This window comes from Theropithecus gelada, chromosome 8, assembly GCF_003255815.1.
Source record: "Theropithecus gelada isolate Dixy chromosome 8, Tgel_1.0, whole genome shotgun sequence".
In the NCBI taxonomy this organism is placed as follows: Eukaryota; Metazoa; Chordata; class Mammalia; order Primates; family Cercopithecidae; genus Theropithecus; species Theropithecus gelada.
The window spans coordinates 104,532,783-104,552,782 of NC_037676.1; the positions used below are offsets into that span (position 1 = coordinate 104,532,783).

Genomic DNA, 20,000 nt, shown 5'->3' on the forward strand with positions numbered 1-20,000 from the left:
AAAAAAAAAAAAAAAAAAAAAAAAAAAAGAAAGGCTCAAGATAAAAATAAATTCAGTTCCAATGAAAATGGAAACTGACGTGGGGCTCAGTGGCTCATGCCTGTAACCAGCACTTTGGGAGGTCAAGGTGGGCAGATTGCTTGAGTCCAGGAGTTCAAGACCAGCCTGGGCAACATGGCAAAACCCAGTCTCTACAAAATAAATAAATAAATAAATAAATAAATAGAAATAAAAAATACCAATAAGCAAATAATAAGAAAATGGAAACTGAACAATGATGAGTATCACCTGAAGCGATATAAAGCAGAGATGATCTTACAGATAACTCAACCAAAAATGAAAATAAACTTGTGAAATACCCCTGAGTATGGTTATACAAATGCAATAAATAGTATAGAATCTTAAGTAATTGGAGAATAGGCCAAGGAGAGTCAACCTAAAATAATCAGGACTCCAAAACACAGAATAGATAGTATAGAGCTAAATATCAAAAAAACAAAAAGAAAATTTCAAAAATTCAAAATGAAAAGAGAGAGAGGTCGGATATAGAAAGATGGAATTCCCAGGCCGGGCATGGTGGCTCATGTCTGTAATACAGCACTTTGGGAGGCCAAGGTGGGCAGATTCCTTGAGTTCAGGAATTTGAGACCAGCCTGGGCAACCTGACAAAACCTCATCTCTACAAAAAATACAAAAATTAGTCGGGCATGGTGGTGCATGCCTGTAGTCCCAGCTACTCAGGAGGCTGAGGCAGGATGATCCCTTGAACCTGGGAGGTCAAGGCTATAGTAAGCTGAGGTCATGCCACTGTACTCCAGCCTGGGTGACAGTAAGACCCTGTTTCAAAAAAAAAGGAAGAAAGAAGAAATTACCATCAAGGCTGAAAGATGTTAAAGTGTTGATGAAAACTGACAGGTAACTTATTACAGAGCGCAATACCAATCAAAATCTCAATGGAATTGGTGTGTGTGTGTGTGTGTGTGTGTGCTTGTAATTTATTTTAAAAGGCTTTAGAGCAGAAAAGAAAGGAAAGTACACAGAGGTCAAGTCCCAAGCGGGCACAGAGGTCAAGTGCCTAAATGGGATTGTTTTTAATTCAAAAGTTAATCTGGAAGGCTGGGCACAGGGGCTCATGCATATAATCCCAGTACTTTGGGAGGCCAAGGTGGGCAAATCACTTGAGCCTAGGAGTTCCAGACCAGCCTGGGCAACACAGTGAGACCCTGTGTCTACAAAAATTTTTTTTTAAATTAACTGAATGTGGTGGTACATGTGTGTAGTTCCAGCTACTTAGGAGGCTGAGGTGGGAGGACTGCTTGAGCCCTGGAGGTCAAAGCTACAGTGAGCCAGGATCATGCCACTTGCACTCAGCCTGGGTGACAAAGAGAGACCCTGTCTCACAAAAAAAAAAAAAAGAATAGACTAAATGGACAGAATCTTGTAAGAACACTTTCAAAATAAAAGTTTCAATATTTACCCTACAAATTATTAAAATATATGAAACTATAATAATTAAAATGGTTTGTTATAGAATAAAATCTGATAGGTCAATAAGGAAGAAAAAATAGCCATGAAACTGATTTTAGTCTAATAAAACCTTAATAGATAATAAAGAAGACAGTGCAAGTCAATGAAGAAAGGATGGATTACTTAACAAGGCAAATTGAAAAAACTTCCTAAGAGTGTTTGAAATAAAATTAAGTTAAACTCTAACGTATTATTTACTATATTATATTTATGCTAAATCCTACTTAGACTAAACAAATTCCAACTGTACTAGAGAGTTAAAGGTTAAAAAACCGAGAAGAAAATATGTGTAATTAATTTATCTCTGGAAGAGGATTACATAAAATTTAAGGTTTTGTATGTTAAAAGAACAAAAATTAAAAAGCAAAGGAAAAATCAGGAAAATATATGAAATAAATATAAGCAAATGTATATTTTATATTATATTTGTGCTATAAATATATTAAATGTTATAAACGTATACTTGTTGAAAGGACCCAATCAGTCACTGTACATTGGGAATACACCAATGAACAAGCAAGCATGACCTCTTCCTTTAAGGATAATAGACTACTGAAGAAATAACCTTAAAATAGTGAGAGCACTCAGAGTTAAATAAGAAAAATGTTAATATTAAACCGGAAACAAAAGCAAAAGATAAAAGTAGGCAACTACAGAAAAAATACAAATGACTAGTATCATTATGAAAAAAGTGTTCAATTTAAGTAATAAACAATGCAAATAAAACCAATAATGAAATACCAATTACCCCTATCAAATTTGCCAAACATTTAGCAAATTAATCTAAATTCTGGTGAGAGTATGGTAGAAAATGTTTACACATTGCTAGGTGGGGCTGAAAATTGTTATAAAATTACTGGAAAAAAAATCTGCAAGTATGTATGTATGCATGGCTTTATAACTTAGTAATTCTACTTTTTGTGATCAAGCTTAGGAAAATAATATAAAGGGAGGACAAAGCTCATATATATGTAAAGGTATTCATTTTACACCATAGTAAAACAAAAAACCTGGAAATAATCTAAATTTCTAATTATCAAAGTCAAATAAATGATTCATTCATTAGCTCATATATCTAACAAAACTACTATTTTCAAAAGGTGCTTAATGCCATAGAAAAATGATTGCAGTATTTTGCCAAGTGGAAAAAGAACATCTCAACTCCTAAATATATGAATGATTAAAATATGTTTATATATCTAAATAGAATTAAATGTAGAAAAAAGTCTATAAAGAAATCAACAAAACAGTAAATGTGGTTCTCTGTGTGTTGAGATTTTTTATTCTCTCAATTCTCTATAACAATCCTATATGACATTTCTAACAAAAGTTATTAAAAATTTAAAGACATGAAAAAGCAAAAAGTAATTATACGAAGCATTTTATGGCATTTAAAAAAATACTTTCACATACGCTATTTCATGGCATTCTAACAAAATGGTTAATTTTTATAGTTGAAGAAACCAAAGTTCAGAGAAGTTAAGGATTAGCATAGGCAATAAATGTTAACTGAATGGCTATAATAGCCAAAACATTGAGAACAGAAAGATAAATACAACAAAGTCCCTGCACTAAGGAGCTTAAAGTCTAGCAGAAGAGAGAAATAAGAAGTACAATACATACTATGGACTCCAAGATATGGACAGTTGCAGGTTTCAAGCGGATACATAAAAGAAAGAGTGGCCAATTTCACCTAATTGATCAGGAAAGTTTTGAGATGTCCCTTCTGAGAAGGTAATCCAAAAAAGGTTAAAGAAAAAAAAAAGTGGTAAGAAAGATGGAAAGGGTATAGCAAGCAGAGGGAGACCAGGTTTAGTTACTGATTGGATGTGGCTGAAAAAGAAGCAGCAATCTAAAATGACTCCTAGATTTCAAATTAGATGACTGGAAAAGAAGGATAGAGACACTCAATGAAATAGGAAAAAGAGAAGGAACAACAAATTTTTGGAGAAAGATGATGAGTTTGATTTCTGAAATAACAGGTTTGAGACACCTGGGGGAACTTCAAGGAGAAAATGTCGAACATGCACTAGCATACATGGGTTTGGCACTTAGGAAAGAATACCTGGGTCAAAGGGTAAGTTTTAGGAGTTATGAGCATTTAGATGGTAGCTGATTTCATGACAGTAAATAAGATCAGCCAGGAGGGCATATACAGTGAAGGAGCAAGGCCAGCGCAGGAACCTAGGAGGACACTGATATTAAGAATGACCAGGAGACTGAGGAGAAATGGTAAGAGACACAGGAGGAAAATGCAGTGTCTTAAAAGCAAGATGACGTGACTTCCTATTTTAATTACCAGGATACCTGTGTCACCATAGCATTTTTCAGGAGAAAGAAAAATAAATGGGCTGGGTACAGTGATTCATGCCTGTAATCCAGCACTTTGGGAGGCTGAGGCAGGCAGATCGCTTGAGCCCAGGAGTTCAAGACCAGCCTGGGCAACATGGTGAAGCCCTGTGTCTAAAAAAAAAAAATACCAAAATTAGGTCAGGTGTAGTGGCACCTGCAACAAGGGAAGGCACCTGCAACAGTCCCAGCAACGAGGGAGGCTGAAATGGGAGGGTTGCTTGAGTCCAGGGAAGGTGAGGCTACACTGAGCCATGATCGTGCCACTGTACTCTAGCCTGGGTGACAGAATGAGATCCTATCTCAAAAAAAAAAAAAGATAGAAAAGAAAAATAGATGAACATCAAATATGAATACAAATATAGCTAGAAAAACATTCCGTTCCTTACTTCATCTCTGCTGATGAGTTCATTGGAAAAAGTGAGTCCTGGCATAAGACCTCTCTTCTTTAGCCAGAATATAGCAGCAAAAGATCCTGAGAAGAAAATTCCTTCTACAGCAGCAAAGGCCACCACTCTTTCCCCTGGGAGACATAAAATCATTTCAGTTTTTGAAATATCAGATACCGCAAACATTTGCATATATATATGCAAATATGTATATTTGATAAATAAATTTAATAAATAAATAAATATTTATTGATATATATGGTGTATATATATCAATAAATACCACGACTGTTTGCAAAGAAACAAAATACACAAGTTAGTGCCATGGCCAAAGATCTCCATAGGAGAAAATGTGCCACCTCTACCTACTGGAGCAGAAAGGTATGCCTCCTTCAAATCCTCTCTCAGACAATGGACTTCTATAGGTCTTGGTGTCTGGACAAAGAAGGATCTTCCATACTCAAAACAACAGGTGATTTATGTGTGCCCCACACATGACTGTGAGTGCAGGTACATGCATATGTGTGCAGTATGTATACATATGTGTGTGTGTACTAGACTGGTGAGTAGAAGGTAGACTTTATGACAAGTGTCTTCCTCTGAAAGTAGGAGAGGTTGCTTAAGTTTGTATTTTCAGAAACTTATGGTATCTTACAGACCATCTGCAAACATTTCAAAAACCATTGGCATGGATCTGCAATTAAAAAAAATAGATAAGCCCAACTGAGGATAATAAGTATATCTATTAGATAAAATATCCCCATAACATAAGCAAAAGTACGTTTTCTGCTAAATACAAAAGGGCCAATTTTAAAGGTTATTCATTGTTAGGCAAGGACTTCATAGAAATCCATCTCCTATTAAGAAACTGTCTACAGTGGCATCATATCTGTAACATTATGCAGGATGATCAGAGCTCTAACCCAAAAGGTCATTCACAAGGTGCTTATGTCACCACACTGCATATGCTTAAGAAAAGTATTTATATATGTCTAAGGAGAAAGGTTTGGTCTATTAGACTGTGAGATACAGGCAGCTGAGTGCTTGAGTGCATTACAAACCTTTTTCATAGATGACATCACGGTTTATACCTCAGTACATGTCACAGGACCACACACAAAGAAGTCACTTAATAAACAAGTCCTGAACTGACTCAATGGAACCTATAGAAGTACTAGATGGGAGAAGACATTAAAATCCACTCTAGGCTAAGTGCTGCAGTGGCTCACATCTGAAATATCAGCACTTTGGTAAACCGAGGAAGGAGGATCACTTGAATGCAGGAGTTAGAGACCAGCCTGGGCAACATAGCAAAACCCCATCTCTACAAAAAACTTAAAAATTAGCTGGGTGTGGTGGTGCATACCTGTAGTCACAGCTACCTGGGAGGTTGATGTGGGAGGAATGCTTGAGCCCAGGAGGTCAAGGCTGCAGTGTGCTATGATCACACCACTGCACTCCAGCTGGGCGACAGAGTGAGCCCATTTCAAAAATCATCATCAGCATAATCACTATTCTTAAGATAGAGACTTGTCATTAGTTTAACATATAACTTACTGTATCTTTTATCTTACTATTAAGATAACTTATAGTTATTGATACATTTTTCATTGACATTAAGGTAACATCAAAAGGATAATTATCTGTAAGGGAAGTAGACTATAATTAAATACAAACGTGAATAAAAGAAAAATTGATATTTTTATTTTTATTAGAGAGTGGGGTCTTGCTCTTGTCACCCACGCTGTAGTGCAATGGCGCATTAATGGTTCAAACAGTCTCAAACTGCTGGGCTCAAACAATGCTCTCACCTCAGCCTCTGACGTAGCTGGGACTACAGGCGTGCGTCACCATGCCTGGCTAATTTTTTTATTTCTTTAGAGCTAAGGTCTCTCTATGTCACCCTGGCTGGTTTGAACTTCTGGCTCAAGCCATCCTCTCATCCCAGCCTCACAAGTAGCTGGGATTATAGGCACAAGCCACCGTGCCTAGTGGAAAATTGGTATTGTTACCATGCTATACATTCATGTGAATACTAAAGAATGAAAATCATAACATAGTTATAGAAGGCTATTCTTTTTTGGAGAAGATTAAAGGATTACAGGCGGCATATTTTACAATTTTTTGAGATATATGTGAAATAAAAAGAGGGTTCCGGAACATTTCTCCTAAAAACTATAGTGAATGTAAAGGCCTCATGATTCATTTTAGAGAGGGGAAGGTTGGATATATTTTTAAGATACAGCTGACCTCTATGATGGCAACGTACTAAGATTGTGTAGCTAATATTTTTTGAGGCTTGAAATAAAATTTCATTACATATATTAAGTTTTAATCTATATATTTTAAAGTTCTTTAAAAATATTTTAAAAATTAAACAAGATGTCTCAATTTTTAAAAATCTATACAGATATATAATAAGGAAAATTTCTGCTCTATAGGAATTGAATCTTGTTATAACATAAACTTTCAGACAAACCAATAATTTTTAAAGAAATATTCTTAGTTTCTCTTTAGCTAAAAATAAAGGCTTATAAGAGTCTGGATATAAGGAAAGAATAGTTGCTATGCTGGATCTCAGTGCAAAAGGCACTAAGAAGGTCACCAAAAATGTTAGGCAAAACCCTAAGCCAGATGAAAGAGCTGTCCTTGTCAACTTATAGCTAGTAACGGTGCAGGTAGCCCAATCAGTTCATAAAATAGCACTTCCTCAGCTGGTTAAAGGAAAGTAACAGTGTGCAGCAAAGCAAGGCGATATTTCCATGTTACTGTCTTTTAGCTCCACTCCCAAAAACGAGAGTTACCAATGCACTCTTCACCCTTTTCCCTTTCCCTGTTCCACTCTACATTCATTCAACTCCCCCTCCACAATTTTAGAACGTGTTCTTTCCTCTGAGACCCTAAATTAGAACCCGAAATGGGGTTTCCCTTGAGATTAAGCAATATGAAGAATCTAGCTGGAGTCCTCATGTAGTTACATAGTGACTGCCAGCCTTCTCTGTTTTCTCTATTTCTAGGTTGTCCTTCTTGGGTAGTTCATGAAATACATGCTTTCTGTGGGCTTGCTCATCATTTTTCATCACTACTTGTCCATACTAGTATTTTCAGTGTATATGGAACACTCTGCCTTTTCCCTTCTTTTTTCTCTAAAGCCAGCATTTCCCATAGTGTTTCTGAAGCTCCTTGTGAGGGAATCAACTGAATACAAAAATGCAGATTTCTCAGTCCCATCTGGGCCTCCTACATCACTTTTGGCAGGATTCTTAAGAGTTTTTCCACAAATTCTCCAGATGATTTTTACATATATTGAGAACCAGTGCTTTTCTCATTCCTATTTAATTTTTTTTTGAGTCTGGGTCTTGCTCTGTCACCCAGGCTGGAGCACAGTGGATCATAGCTCACTGTAGCCTCAAACACCTGGGCTTAAGTGGTCCTCCTCCCTCAGCCTCCCAAGTAGCAGGGTCTACAGATGCATGCCACCATACCTGGCTAGTTTTTAAATTTGTTGTAGAGATGGGGGTCTTGCTTTGTTGCCCAGACTGGTCTTAAACTGCTGGCCTCAAGTGATCAACCTCAGTCTCCCAAAGCACTGGGATTACAGGCGTGAGTCACCATGCCCGGCTGCCTTTCTCATTTTTGAAATTAACTAAAGGCAAGGAGGCAAACATATCTGCTTCATCCCTGGTGTACTACATGCTGGCCCATATATGCACTACATCACTGGTTCTTCAGTGTGGTCCAGGAGTCCCTGAGAGATCTACAGACCCAGGAGACCTGTGAGGTCAAAACTATTTTCATAATAACATTAAGGCATTATTTATTTTTTTTAACTACCAGTCTCTCATACTTTACAATGGTATTTTCTAGAAGCTACATGACATATTCATAATAATCTGAAAAGCTAAATAAAATATTCCTCCCTTTTCTAACTATAATATGTATTTAAATGAGGCATATACTACATACATATACACTGCAACAAATCGAATGCAAAGGCAGATATGGTACTCCAACTGTTTTCTATTAAATCGGACATTTAAAAGATTTATAGAAATTTAAAAGCATGCTATTCTTTTTTTTTTTTTGGGAAAATACAGAAACGTATATAAAAATGTTATCTGTATTAAAATGTAATGGGTTGATTATTGCTATCTTAGAATGCACTAATACATATTTTTAAATTATCTCAATGTTAATTTCTAATGCAGAAATATCAATACCTATAACCTACCCAAGTAAAGGCACTTTGGAGCTCTTAATAATTTTTAAGAGTACAAAGAGGCCTGAGACCAAAAATTTTGAGACTTGCTTCCTCACATAATGAATAAAACCAAAAAGTAAAGAACACCAATTAAAAACAGATAAGAATGAGATGTGTACTTAGAGCTATCCAAATGAAAGATAGAAATATTTTAATTAAATTTAGTAAATATTTATTGAGCAACTATTATGTGTAAGACATAATATGATACACTTCCTTAAAAAAATGCTATGGGATCTCAAGTCAGCCAGAAGGGTGTTTGCATTTAGCTTACCTATGAAAAATAAGCCTGTTATTACAAATTGTTTTTTTGTCCTGGTTGATTACACTAATCTTTAGTTTTTGAGAAACTAGATATTTGTTTCCTCAAAAATGTTAAGTTTTCACTTGCTTTAAATTCCTAAAATAGGCCAGGCGTGGTGGCTCATGCCTGCAATCCTAGCACTTTGGGAGGCCGAGGTGGGCGGATCATCTGAGATCAAGAGTTCAAGACTAACCTGGCCAACATGGTGAAACCCCTATCTCTACTAAAAAATACAAAAATAAGCTGGGCATGGTAGCAGGTGCCTGTAATCCCAGCTACTTAGGAGGCTGAGGCAGGGAGAACTGCTTGAACTTGGGAGGCAGCAGTTGCAGTGAGCCAAGATCACAGATCACGCCACCGCACTCCAGCCTGGGTGACAGAGTAACACTCTGTCTAAAAAAAAAATAAAAATTCCTAAAATAAACTTAAAAGCCAGGTACAAACTGTGAATTGCTATAATACTCTTGTTATTGCTATATGACTGACTCCTATTTAACTGTCATTATGCACTAACATCTTAACTTTTCAACTTCCAACTTATTAAGTAGAATAGATAACAGCTTTATTTTACCAACACTTTCTAATTAATTATTAGGAATAATGACTTTGGTAAAGGTGCATTTGAGATATTTGTACTCCTTTTCCATGCTGTAACTTTGATTAGTACTGGCTAGTCACACCACATAAAATATTGTCATATCACCTGAGGCAAATCTGATCATATATAAATTAGAGCCACATACCAAAAGTAGATTTTCTATCTGCTATCCATCGCAAGGCCCAATCTGCTTTTTTCTTAACATATGGCATGGTTTCAATTGCATTAAATAAAAATTCCCTGTAAAAACAAAAGAATGAACAGCAAAGTTATTCACTTGTTTTTCTTTTTTTTTTTGAGACAGAGTCTTGTACTCTCGCCCAGGCTGGAGTGCAGTGGCGCCATCTTGGCTCACTGCAAGCTCCGCCTCCCGGGTTCACGCCATTCTCCTGCCTCAGCCTCCCTAGTAGCTGGGACTACAGGTGCCCGCTACCACACCCAGCTAATTTTTTTGTATTTTTAGTAGAGACAGGGTTTCACTGTGTTAGCCAGTATGGTCTCGATCTCCTGACCTGGTGGATCCACCTGCCTTGGCCTCCCAAGGCGCTGGGATTACAGCCCTGAGCCACCATGCCTGGCCTCACTTGTTTTTCTTAATTGGACTAAACTTAATCGGAGATAATAACTGTAACTCTATGGTATGATACCAGATCGGTAGTTTTTATACATTTTTACATGCCCATAAAATAGAAATAAAACTCAAATTATTAGTTTGAATCTGATTCATACAAAACCAGCTAAATCTGAGTATTCAATTTCTAAACAGAAGATGCTACTGAACAGTTCTTAAAGATAAAATATCTAAAGGTTAACTGGTTCTATAACAAGTTTTTTTTTTAACTCAATACATTATTAAGCAATAGAAAATATTATGCTCAGAAACTTCCATACTTGAATCTTTCCTTAACATTGAATTTTGGAATAAATTCTGATCTGAATATAACCAAGCAATATTTTGTAAATAAAATCCCAACAATACCTTTTCTTGGGATCTCTGATGTAAGTGTCTATCAGCAAACTGTACATCTCTGAATGAACATTCTCGATGAGAATTTGAAAGCCATAGAAACAGCGAGCCTCTGGAACCTGCACCTCCTGACTAAAGCGCTCCACCTAAGAAGAAAGGGAAACAGACATATCCAGTTCTATAGGCTCTCATTAAACACTGCAAATCAGAATCCGGACATCAGCATTATCACTTAAAAACTGCCTGTCACATAACAAACAGGTCAGAAAGACCTTATGGATTATTTTAAGCAGTATCCTAGGCAGTACTGTTTATCCATCAATTATCCATGGTAAATTAGTTGCACAGTATATATATACACATATATATACATATATACACACACACATATCTATATACACACACACATTTTTTTTTTTTGAGATGGAGTCTCGCTCTGTCGCCAGGCTGGAGTGCAGTGGTGCCATCTTGGCTCACTGCAACCTCTGCCACCCGGGTTCAAGAAATTGTCCTGCCTCAGCCTCCCAAATACCTGGGACTACAGGCACGTGCCAACACACCCAGCTAATTTTTGTATTTTTAGTAGAAATGGGTTTTCACCATGTTGGTCAGGATGGTCTCAATCTCTTGACCCCGTTATCCGCCCACTTTGGCCTCCCAAAGTGCTGGGATTACAGGCATGAGCCACCGCACCTGGCCTATCTTTCTATTCTTTTTAAAAAGAAATTATGCCTTCTGATCAACCATAATTAAGTTTCAAAATGGGGAGCCAGAACCCAGTATTCTATTACAGAGCTCCAAAGGTTATTAAGGTGTGGGTTCTCTATTAAGCTTACCATCTGAGGGTAAAAATCAAACTCATGTTACTGCACTGTAAATAGTTTTGATTGGTATAATTTATGCTTGATTTAATAACATTTGCTGGTCAAAGGATAAGCAATTCATCAGAAAAACATTTAAAGAGTTAAGCTTCATCTAGTTCATTTTTTAGACATCTTTCCTCTGGCTCAATTTAATAATCTTAATGACATTATCATCATTTAACTGCTAAAGGAGAACAAAAGTTAAATCAAGAAAAATCTTACCAAATTTTCATTTACAATTCCATCACTGGCTGCAAAAAAGGCTAAGATGTGAGAGATGAAGTACTTCTCATCTGCTTTAAGCTTGTTCCAGTGAGGGAGATCCTTTGATAAGTCGACCTGGAATAAAAAGATTTTCAAAAATTTTAATTTGGAGTTAAGTTCTTCTCAACGTGTTTGAGAAACTGTTGGGAAACTAATTTCCATTGTAAAGTTAAGTAGGAATATCCCACTACCAGTAAACTATGGAAAAAGAAAGATGTTAGCATTGCAAAGAAATAGAACAAAAATGTTATGCTAATAAGTGTATTATATTGATAATTTTTGTTAAATGATAGATTACAGCTACTCTTGGTGGGGGAGGGGGAACAACTAAACTACATGAGGCAAAGGAAATGTTAATTTATTACACCATGGTAACCATTTTACTATATATATGTATCTTATAACATCATGTCATATACCTTAAACATACACAATAAAATTTATCTTTTAAAAATTACAACAGAATCAAATTTTCTGGCTAATTAAGAAGCTGGCCAGGATGTACTTTAAAAATATCCAAATTAACATAATCTAGTGGCACCAGAGCAAATGAAAGAAGGGCTAAAAGGGGAGTAGGGAGAGTAAAAACTAGTCAAGAAGGCACTGAAGTGAATAAGCTAATGATTCTCAACAGTCATTGCTTTAACATTTTATACAATATTTGCTATGGTGTTAGATAATTAAGCACCTATTAACCAACTGTAGCTGCTACTTTACTGCCAGGTAATCAATCTACTTTTATATCCAGAAGTAATGTCAGGCAGGTAACAACCTGAGTTTTGTTTTGAGACGGAGTCTCGCTCTGTTGCCAGGCTGGAGTGCAGTGGCATGATCTTGGTTCATTGCAACCTCCGCCTCCTGGGTTCCAGCAATCCTTCTGCCTCAGCCTCCTGAGTAGCTGGGACTACAGGCAGGTGCCACTATGGCCAGCTAATTATTTATATTTTTTAGTAGAGATGGAGTTTCACCATGTTGGCCAGGATGGTCTCGATCTCTTGATCTCATGATCTGTTAGCCTCGGCCTCCCAAAGTGCTGGGATTACAGGCATGAGTCACCACACCTGGCCTTGTCTTGTTTTTTTAAAGAGACGGGGTCTCACTATGTTGCCCAGGCTGGTCTCAATCTGCTGGCCTCAAGCAATCCTCCTACCTCGGCCTCTCAAAGTGTTGGGATTACAGGTGTGAGCTACCACAGGTGACCAACAATCTGGTTTTTTTGTTTGTTTGTTTTTGTTTTTGTTTTTGTTTTTGAGACGGAGTCTCGCTCTGTCGCCCAGGCTGGAGTGCAGTGGCCGGATCTCAGCTCACTGCAAGCTCCCCCTCCCGGGTTCGCGCCATTCTCCTGCCTCAGCCTCCCAAGCAGTTTATACGTAGGCATGGTTTCCATTGGGAATGGAAATATTTTTGAAAATGTTCATTAGAATTAGTCTTTGGAATTAAGGGAGATGTACTTTAGAATTTGGTGAAACCTACAATTTAAAAATTGTCTATTTTTTAAATTTTTGAGATGGGGTTTTACTCTGTCACCCAGTCTGGAATGCGGTGGCACAATCTCAGCTCACTGCAACCTCTGCCTCCTAGGCTCGAGCAATCCTCCCATCTCAGCCTCCAGAGGCACAGGTGGGACCACAGGCGCACAAAACCATGCCTGGCTAATTTTTTGTATTTTTGGTAGTGACAGGGTTTTGCCATGTTGCCCAGGCTGGTCTTGAACTCCTGAGCTCAAGTGATCTGCCCGCCTCGGCCTCCCAAAGTGCTGGGAGTACAGGCCTAAGCCTCTGCACCCAGCCAAAAATTGTCTTTCAGTGTACCCTGTCTTAGTCAGTTCTGGGGGCTATAACAAATTACCATTGACTGGGTTGCTTAAACAGCATACTGTTATTCTTCTTTTTTAACATTTCTGGAAGCTAAATGCCCAAGATCAGGATGCCAGCCTAGTTGGGTTCTTGGTGAAGGCCCTCTTCCTAATTTACAGATGGCCACCTTCTTGCTGTATCCTGACATAGCAGAGAGAGAGAGATCATATCTCTCATGTCTCTTCTTATAAGGGCACTAATCCTATTCATGAGGGCTCCACCCACATGATCTAATTACCTCCCAAGATCCCACCTCCAAACAGCATCACACAGCATATGTAGACATCATTTTGACAGGGACAGGAGGCAGGGAAATTCTGGGCAGAAGAAGGTGGTCCCCGGCGAGGGCTCCACCCTCAATCCTGGAACTGCAGCCCAAAGTGACAACATGCATTCCTGTTCTCCCACTCGAATGTTGCCTTTTCCAAAACCATCCGTGGCCCTGCTACCCCACCCTATGCCCATAAAAACCCCAGGCTCTACCAGCAGAGAAGAGGAGAGGAGAAGAGGAGAAGCAGCTGGATGACAGAGACTATGGTTGAACATCAGAGAGAAGCAGCTTAACTTCAGAGGGACAGCTTGACAGCATCCTTTGGAGAGGAGTCCACTCTATCCTCTTTCCAGCTCCCCTTCCCACTGAGAGCCACTTTCATCAGCAATAAAATCCTCTGTATTCACCACCCTTCGATTTGTTCATGTAATCTGATTTTTCCTGGATGCTGAACAAGAGCTCGGGTGCCACAGGTGTGGATGCTAAAGGCTGTCACACTGACCCTCTGCCCTCACTGGTGGAGACCAACTGTTTCATGTGAAAAGGCAGATGGCCCACTGAACTGTTAAAACAAGCCATCCACGGACAGCAAAAGCTAAAAGAGAGTTGACTATAACACATTCCTTCTGGGTCTTCAAGGGTTGTGGGTACTCCCCACAGATACTGCCACGAGGCCTGCATGGAGTTTTGCTCCTGCTGGTGCCCAAAAGAACTTGCCCAAGCTCCTGCACCTGCTCACCTGCATGCTCCCTCCCTCAAGGGGTTGAGCACAGTGGGTTCAAGTGAGTGGAGTTTGCCCCTGCCAGCGCCAAAGCGGCCAGCTAGCTCCAGCGTGTGCATTCCAGTTCCCACCTGCGAAGGGATCAGAGAAACTATCCTGCTTCAATTTTGTCAGAAAAAATCTTTTAAATATTTCTCAGGATTAACTTCATAAACAGTTGAAATATGTAACTGTCCTTGTCTTTTGCCTTTCTTCTATTTACTCTAACAAAGCCTCACCTTGGCACAGTAGCTCATGCCTGTAATCCCAGCACTTTGGGAGGCCGAGGCACGCAGATCACGAGGTCAGGCATTCAAGACCAGTCTGGCCAACATGGTGAAACCCCGTCTCTACTAAAAATAAAAATAATTAGCTGGGCGTGGAGGCAGGTGCTTGTAATCCCAGCTACTTGGGAGGCTGAGGCAGAAGAATCGCTTGAACCTGGGAGGCAGAGGTTGCAGTGAGCTGAGATTGCGCCACTGCACTCCAGCCCAGGGGACATTGGGAGGCTGAGGCAGGAGAATCACTTGAACCCAGGAGGCGGAAGTTGTAGTGAGCCAAGATTGTGCCACTTGGCAACAGAGAGAAACTCTGTCTCGAAACAACAACAATAACAAAACAAAAACCACAAAGCCTCAATCTCTTTGACCTTTCCAAAAAGGACTTAATGTCCCAACTTTTTAATCACATGCTATTTTCCAAACCCTTTTTCCCATTGATTTATTCTTTAAGTGTTTGCTGAGTACTTATGCTATTTTCCAAACCCTTTTTCCCATTAATTTATTCTTTAAGTGTTTGCTGAGCACTTACTGCACACCTGACACTGTGCTAAGCACTGGGGATACAACGGAGCAGGGTGGAGGAAACATGTGTCTTCATCTTTTAATATGCAACCTAAAAATCAAGTTCTGTTCTATTAAAAGCGCAACTTAGGTTTAACTGAAGGACATCTTCTTCATTCTAATATATTATAACCCCTCACTTTTTTTTTTTTTTTGAGACAGTCTCACTCTGTTGCCCAGGCTGGAATACAGTGGCATGATCTTGGCTCACTGCAGCCTCTGCTACCCGGGCTCACGCGATTCTCCTGCCTCAACCTCCGAGTAGCTGGGATTATAGGCACCTGCTGCCACGCCTGGCTAATTTTTGTATTTTTAGTAGAGACAGGGTTTTACCATGTTGTCCGGGCTGGTCTCGAACTCCTGACCTCAAGTGATCTGTCCACCTTAGCCTCCCAAAGTGCTGGGATTACAGGTGTGAGCCACATAAAATATATGTTTGATATTAAATGTTAATATTGTAAGATGCTTCCTTTTAAATATTAAAATTATGTCTTTGAACACTCACTTTCAAAGGTCTTGTAAATTTTATTTACACTACATTAGTCATATTTCCTTCCTGCCTAGCTTTTTCTTATTTGAGCAAATTCTCAATTTCATCATTTAAATACTGATTCCAAAATCCAAACTATATAATTATCGTAATTGCCTGAGTGGCTTTAAAGAAAAAAGTCCCAAACCCCAGACTTTTGTCTTTTGATCAGGGTTTCTGTTGATCAGCCATATTTAAGAATTAAGCTCAACCATTTAAGCTTATCAAATGGTAATTTACATAATTTGTAAATGAAAAATATGTGGAACTAAAAATGTGTTTGACTTATCTTCAAAATACGTATTTGAATCTTCCTATAATTACCTAAAAAACATGTATCAACCTGTAGATTTCAGTTTTTAAAAATTAGTGCTTCTTTGTTACAGGTCACATATTATCTTTGCTAAAAGATGCAAGTTAATTTCCAAATGAATTTCAAGAATCCTAAGAATCCTAAGTACCTTTTTAACATGATGAACCAAAAAGCCACCTGTGTATTCCACTTGTTCTCTGAACTGTATCTTACAAAAAAACTTTCTAAAAACCACAGACAGTTAGGGACAGTCAGGTGTGTCGAGCATTATGACCCAGTATGAAAATATTGGGTGTTTGTTTTTGTGTGGTTTGGTTTTTTGCTGTATATGTCAACTATAATATAACAAAGATGTTGACAATATATAACACTACAATGTAACAAAGATGGCAAATGGGTAAAATTAGTGTAATAGAACTTCAAACATTGGTGCCTTCTGATTTCTCAGTTAAATTTTCCCCCTTCTGTGCATAAAATAATAGTTTACATTTATTTAGTGCTTACTAAGTGCCAACTACCATTTTAAACATCTCATTAATCCTCATAACAACCCAAATAGCCAAGTACAACTAGCCCAATTTACTGATGAGGATACACAGAGAGGTCATGCAACTTTCCCAGTCCCATATCTAGTAAGTAGTGGCACAGGATTTGTACCTAGGCAGTCTGACCCCATAGCCTGCATTCTTAACAGCATGTGTTTAACATTTATAGAATTAACTTCTGAAAAAATAGATAGATTCAAATCTATCTATCCAAATAGATACATCTATCTAAAAAGATACATATACGAACATATACAGAACAAGAGTGCTGTACAGGTAACACCCATCAAAGATCAAGACAATAACTATTTGTTCAGTTAAGACTACAGGGCAATCATTTTCATGACCACTGTCCTTACCAACCAGCAAATATTTTCTAGTTTGCTGTGTTCAACTGATCTCCTAGGTGGAATTAACAGAAAGCATTCTACAGCTGGTCTTTCAGTGGCAACTCTGTCACGTCTGATGTAGCTGAGGGCACGGCCAAACTGGGAGCAGCACTGTGAATTCCACCTGGCTGACTCAGGAGTGAGTCCATGAAGAGTTTGAAGATCAAACTCTTCATGCAGCGCCTCCCTTTGTACAATCAGATAAGTCTCTCAGTTGGAAGCAGAGTTGCTCCAGCTTTCACTCATTTTTTGACTAGAGCTGCAATTTTACTTATTCTGCCGACCTTATAAGACTAGTGAGACTAGTCTTACTTGGCCATATCAAACTCAAAGTCTGTTTAAAATTTGAAAATGTTGGCCGGGCGCGGTGGCTCACGCCTGTAATCCCAGCACTTTGGGAGGTTGAAGTGGATGGATCACAAGGTCAGGAGTTTGAGACCAGCCTGGCCAACATGGTGAAACCCCGTCTCTACTATAAATACAAAACTTAGCCGGGCGTGGCAGTGGGTGCCTGTAATCCCAGCTCTCGGGAGGCTGAGGCAGGAGAATCGCTTGAACCCGGGAGGTGGAGTTTGCAGTGAGCCAAGATCGTGCCACTGCACTCTAGCCTGGGTGACAGAGTGAGACTCTGTCTCAAAAAGAAAAAAAAAAGAAAAGAAAAAGAAAAAAGAAAATGTTCTAATACATTGGAAATAAAAATCTGGGAGAATTAGATGCCATTGTTGCAGCAGAAAACTAGTTTATAGATAGTAATCTAAACTAAAACATTGAGAACATCGTATTTAGTCTCAGTAATTCCAAAACTTATCTTCTGCAACTGATCTTCTTCAACGTATAAGTTAAAGTTTTTCAATATCCTGTAAAACAAGAAAGGAACACTGCACTATAGGACATGAATGCTCATGAAGGCAATGCCACGTACCTCTTCCGCTGTCCAGAAGGAAGCCTGTGCTTGTTTATACATTTTCCAAATATCAGGGTACTGGATTGGAAAGATGACAAACCGGCGAGAACTCTTTCTTAGGAGGGGCTCTTCATTTGACTTTATTTCATTGTCGTTGGAATCTGAAGATGATCTCTTTGAAAAATAAAGTACAAACATGCTTTTTATATAGACATTTCTCCTTTATTCATACCTAAACATACATCTAGGGAAGTCAGGGAGACGGCACTGGTTTGAGAGCCTGTCTGCCTGGGTTGAATCCTTACTGTTAACTGGTAGCTGACTAATACTGTTAGGAAGTGCGTGTGTCACCATAGGAAGCTGCTTAACTTCTCTAACCCTCAGTTTCCTCAGCTGTAAAGTAATTCCTGCCTCATAGGTTTATTCTGATGATTAAAAGTGCTTTAAACAAAGCCTGGTATACAATAAGCACTCAAAAATTATTGTAATTATTGCTAGTTTGAGGATAAGTAGAAAGCTAGATCCATAAATGTCATGATGGACAAATTTCTAAGTTTGTGAACAAAATGTCCCTTTAGAGTCTCTCTGATATAGAATGCTGGAATGAATAAGCTACTGGTATAAGCTACTTTATTTTAATGTTTTTTCTTTCTGCTCTTCACTGAAATACTATAATATTTATCTGAAAACTCATTACCTACAACTTAACCTTTGTTCATCTTAACCTTCTGATACTCCAATTTGTTACTTCTATTTACATTTTAACATTACTGCATATGATCTCACTGTGGGCTGTCTCAAAGCTTTGTGAATAAAATGAGAAACACAAACCTGTATTCATACTGCTTCAAAATATGACTGCACTCTAAGAGCAAATGGTGCCATGTATATATATTTAAAATAGCGGGAACATCAGAAGAGGATCAGAAGAGTCGCACATGCATGAGAATGAGTATAAACAAAGGACAGACCAATAAGCTAAACATGTATAAACCAGGATTAGAACACATACAAATTCTAGACTCCTAACCAAAACTGTCTCTCTCTACTGTGACAGGCCCATTAAGTTCCTTACTCCAGCCTCCACCCATTGTCACCTCACCAAAGCAAGTGTTATAGAGGAGGAGGCTAACCCTTAGCAAGAAGAAAGCCCAAAATACAAGCATAAGGCTATGCAAGTACAGGGGGACTTGCATGCTTTATACCTACTGCCATCACAGTACAGATTGTCTTGATTTTAACTATTTGTTTAAAGGTGTGGGCCTCCTCAGATACAACACTTGAGCCCTGGAGAAGAGGAACCAATTTTTATTTGTTGTGATGTTCCCAGAACTTAGTATCGTGCCAAGCATGTTAGCTAAGTAAATGGGCCGCTAATTTCTCTTCTTCCTGTACTCAGATTTCTAGGTACCTTTAGAAAATTGTAATTTAACATAGGACCTCAATACATCAGTGACACAACACAATAACCACTAAATCAATCACGTTTTCCCCTCTTCATATTACCCCAAAGGCCTGGGTTAGGTTCTAGATATAAGTACATAGCTCATTGCAATGTAATTCCCTGTTAATTGTCTATAGTTTCCTGTGCTTCTTGAAAGTAAAAACCATTTCCCCCTTGTAGAATCCCTGTGCTTAGCACAGTACCTGGCACTTAGTTGGTACTCATTCCACAAACATTTGAGTAATTTTTTTTTTAAGACTGGGTCTTGCTCTGTCACCCAGGCTAGAGTATATAGATCATAGCAGTGTGATCACAGATCACTGCAGTCTCAAACTCCTGTGCTCAAGTGATACTCCTGTCTCAGCCTCCCAAGTAGCTAGGACTATGTGCACACATCACCACGCCTGGATAATTTTTAAATTTTTTGTAGAGATGGGCATCATGCTATGCTGCCCAGACTGGTCTCAAACTCCTGGCCTTTGCTAGTTTTGTTACTGAAATTTGGGATATACTGAAAGTATGAAAGTTGGGAACTTCCATACTTTTGTTACTGAAAGTTGGGAAGGACACCACAAGTAGTCACTCTTCAGCACCAAATGCCCTGATGATGAATGAAGTTTTTAAA

General features: G+C 38.5%; 1 protein-coding gene across 1 annotated transcript in view; it reads right to left on the reverse strand.

Annotated features, from left to right (window-relative positions):
- The window catches only part of RRM2B (ribonucleotide reductase regulatory TP53 inducible subunit M2B), a 37,334-nt gene that overhangs the window by 10,728 nt on the left and 6,606 nt on the right, over positions 1–20,000 (reverse strand). Inside the window, 5 exon segments of the mRNA XM_025394986.1 lie at positions 4,266–4,399; positions 9,574–9,668; positions 10,408–10,541; positions 11,481–11,597; positions 17,950–18,105. Of these exon segments, the coding sequence (XP_025250771.1) occupies positions 4,266–4,399; positions 9,574–9,668; positions 10,408–10,541; positions 11,481–11,597; positions 17,950–18,105 (636 nt within the window).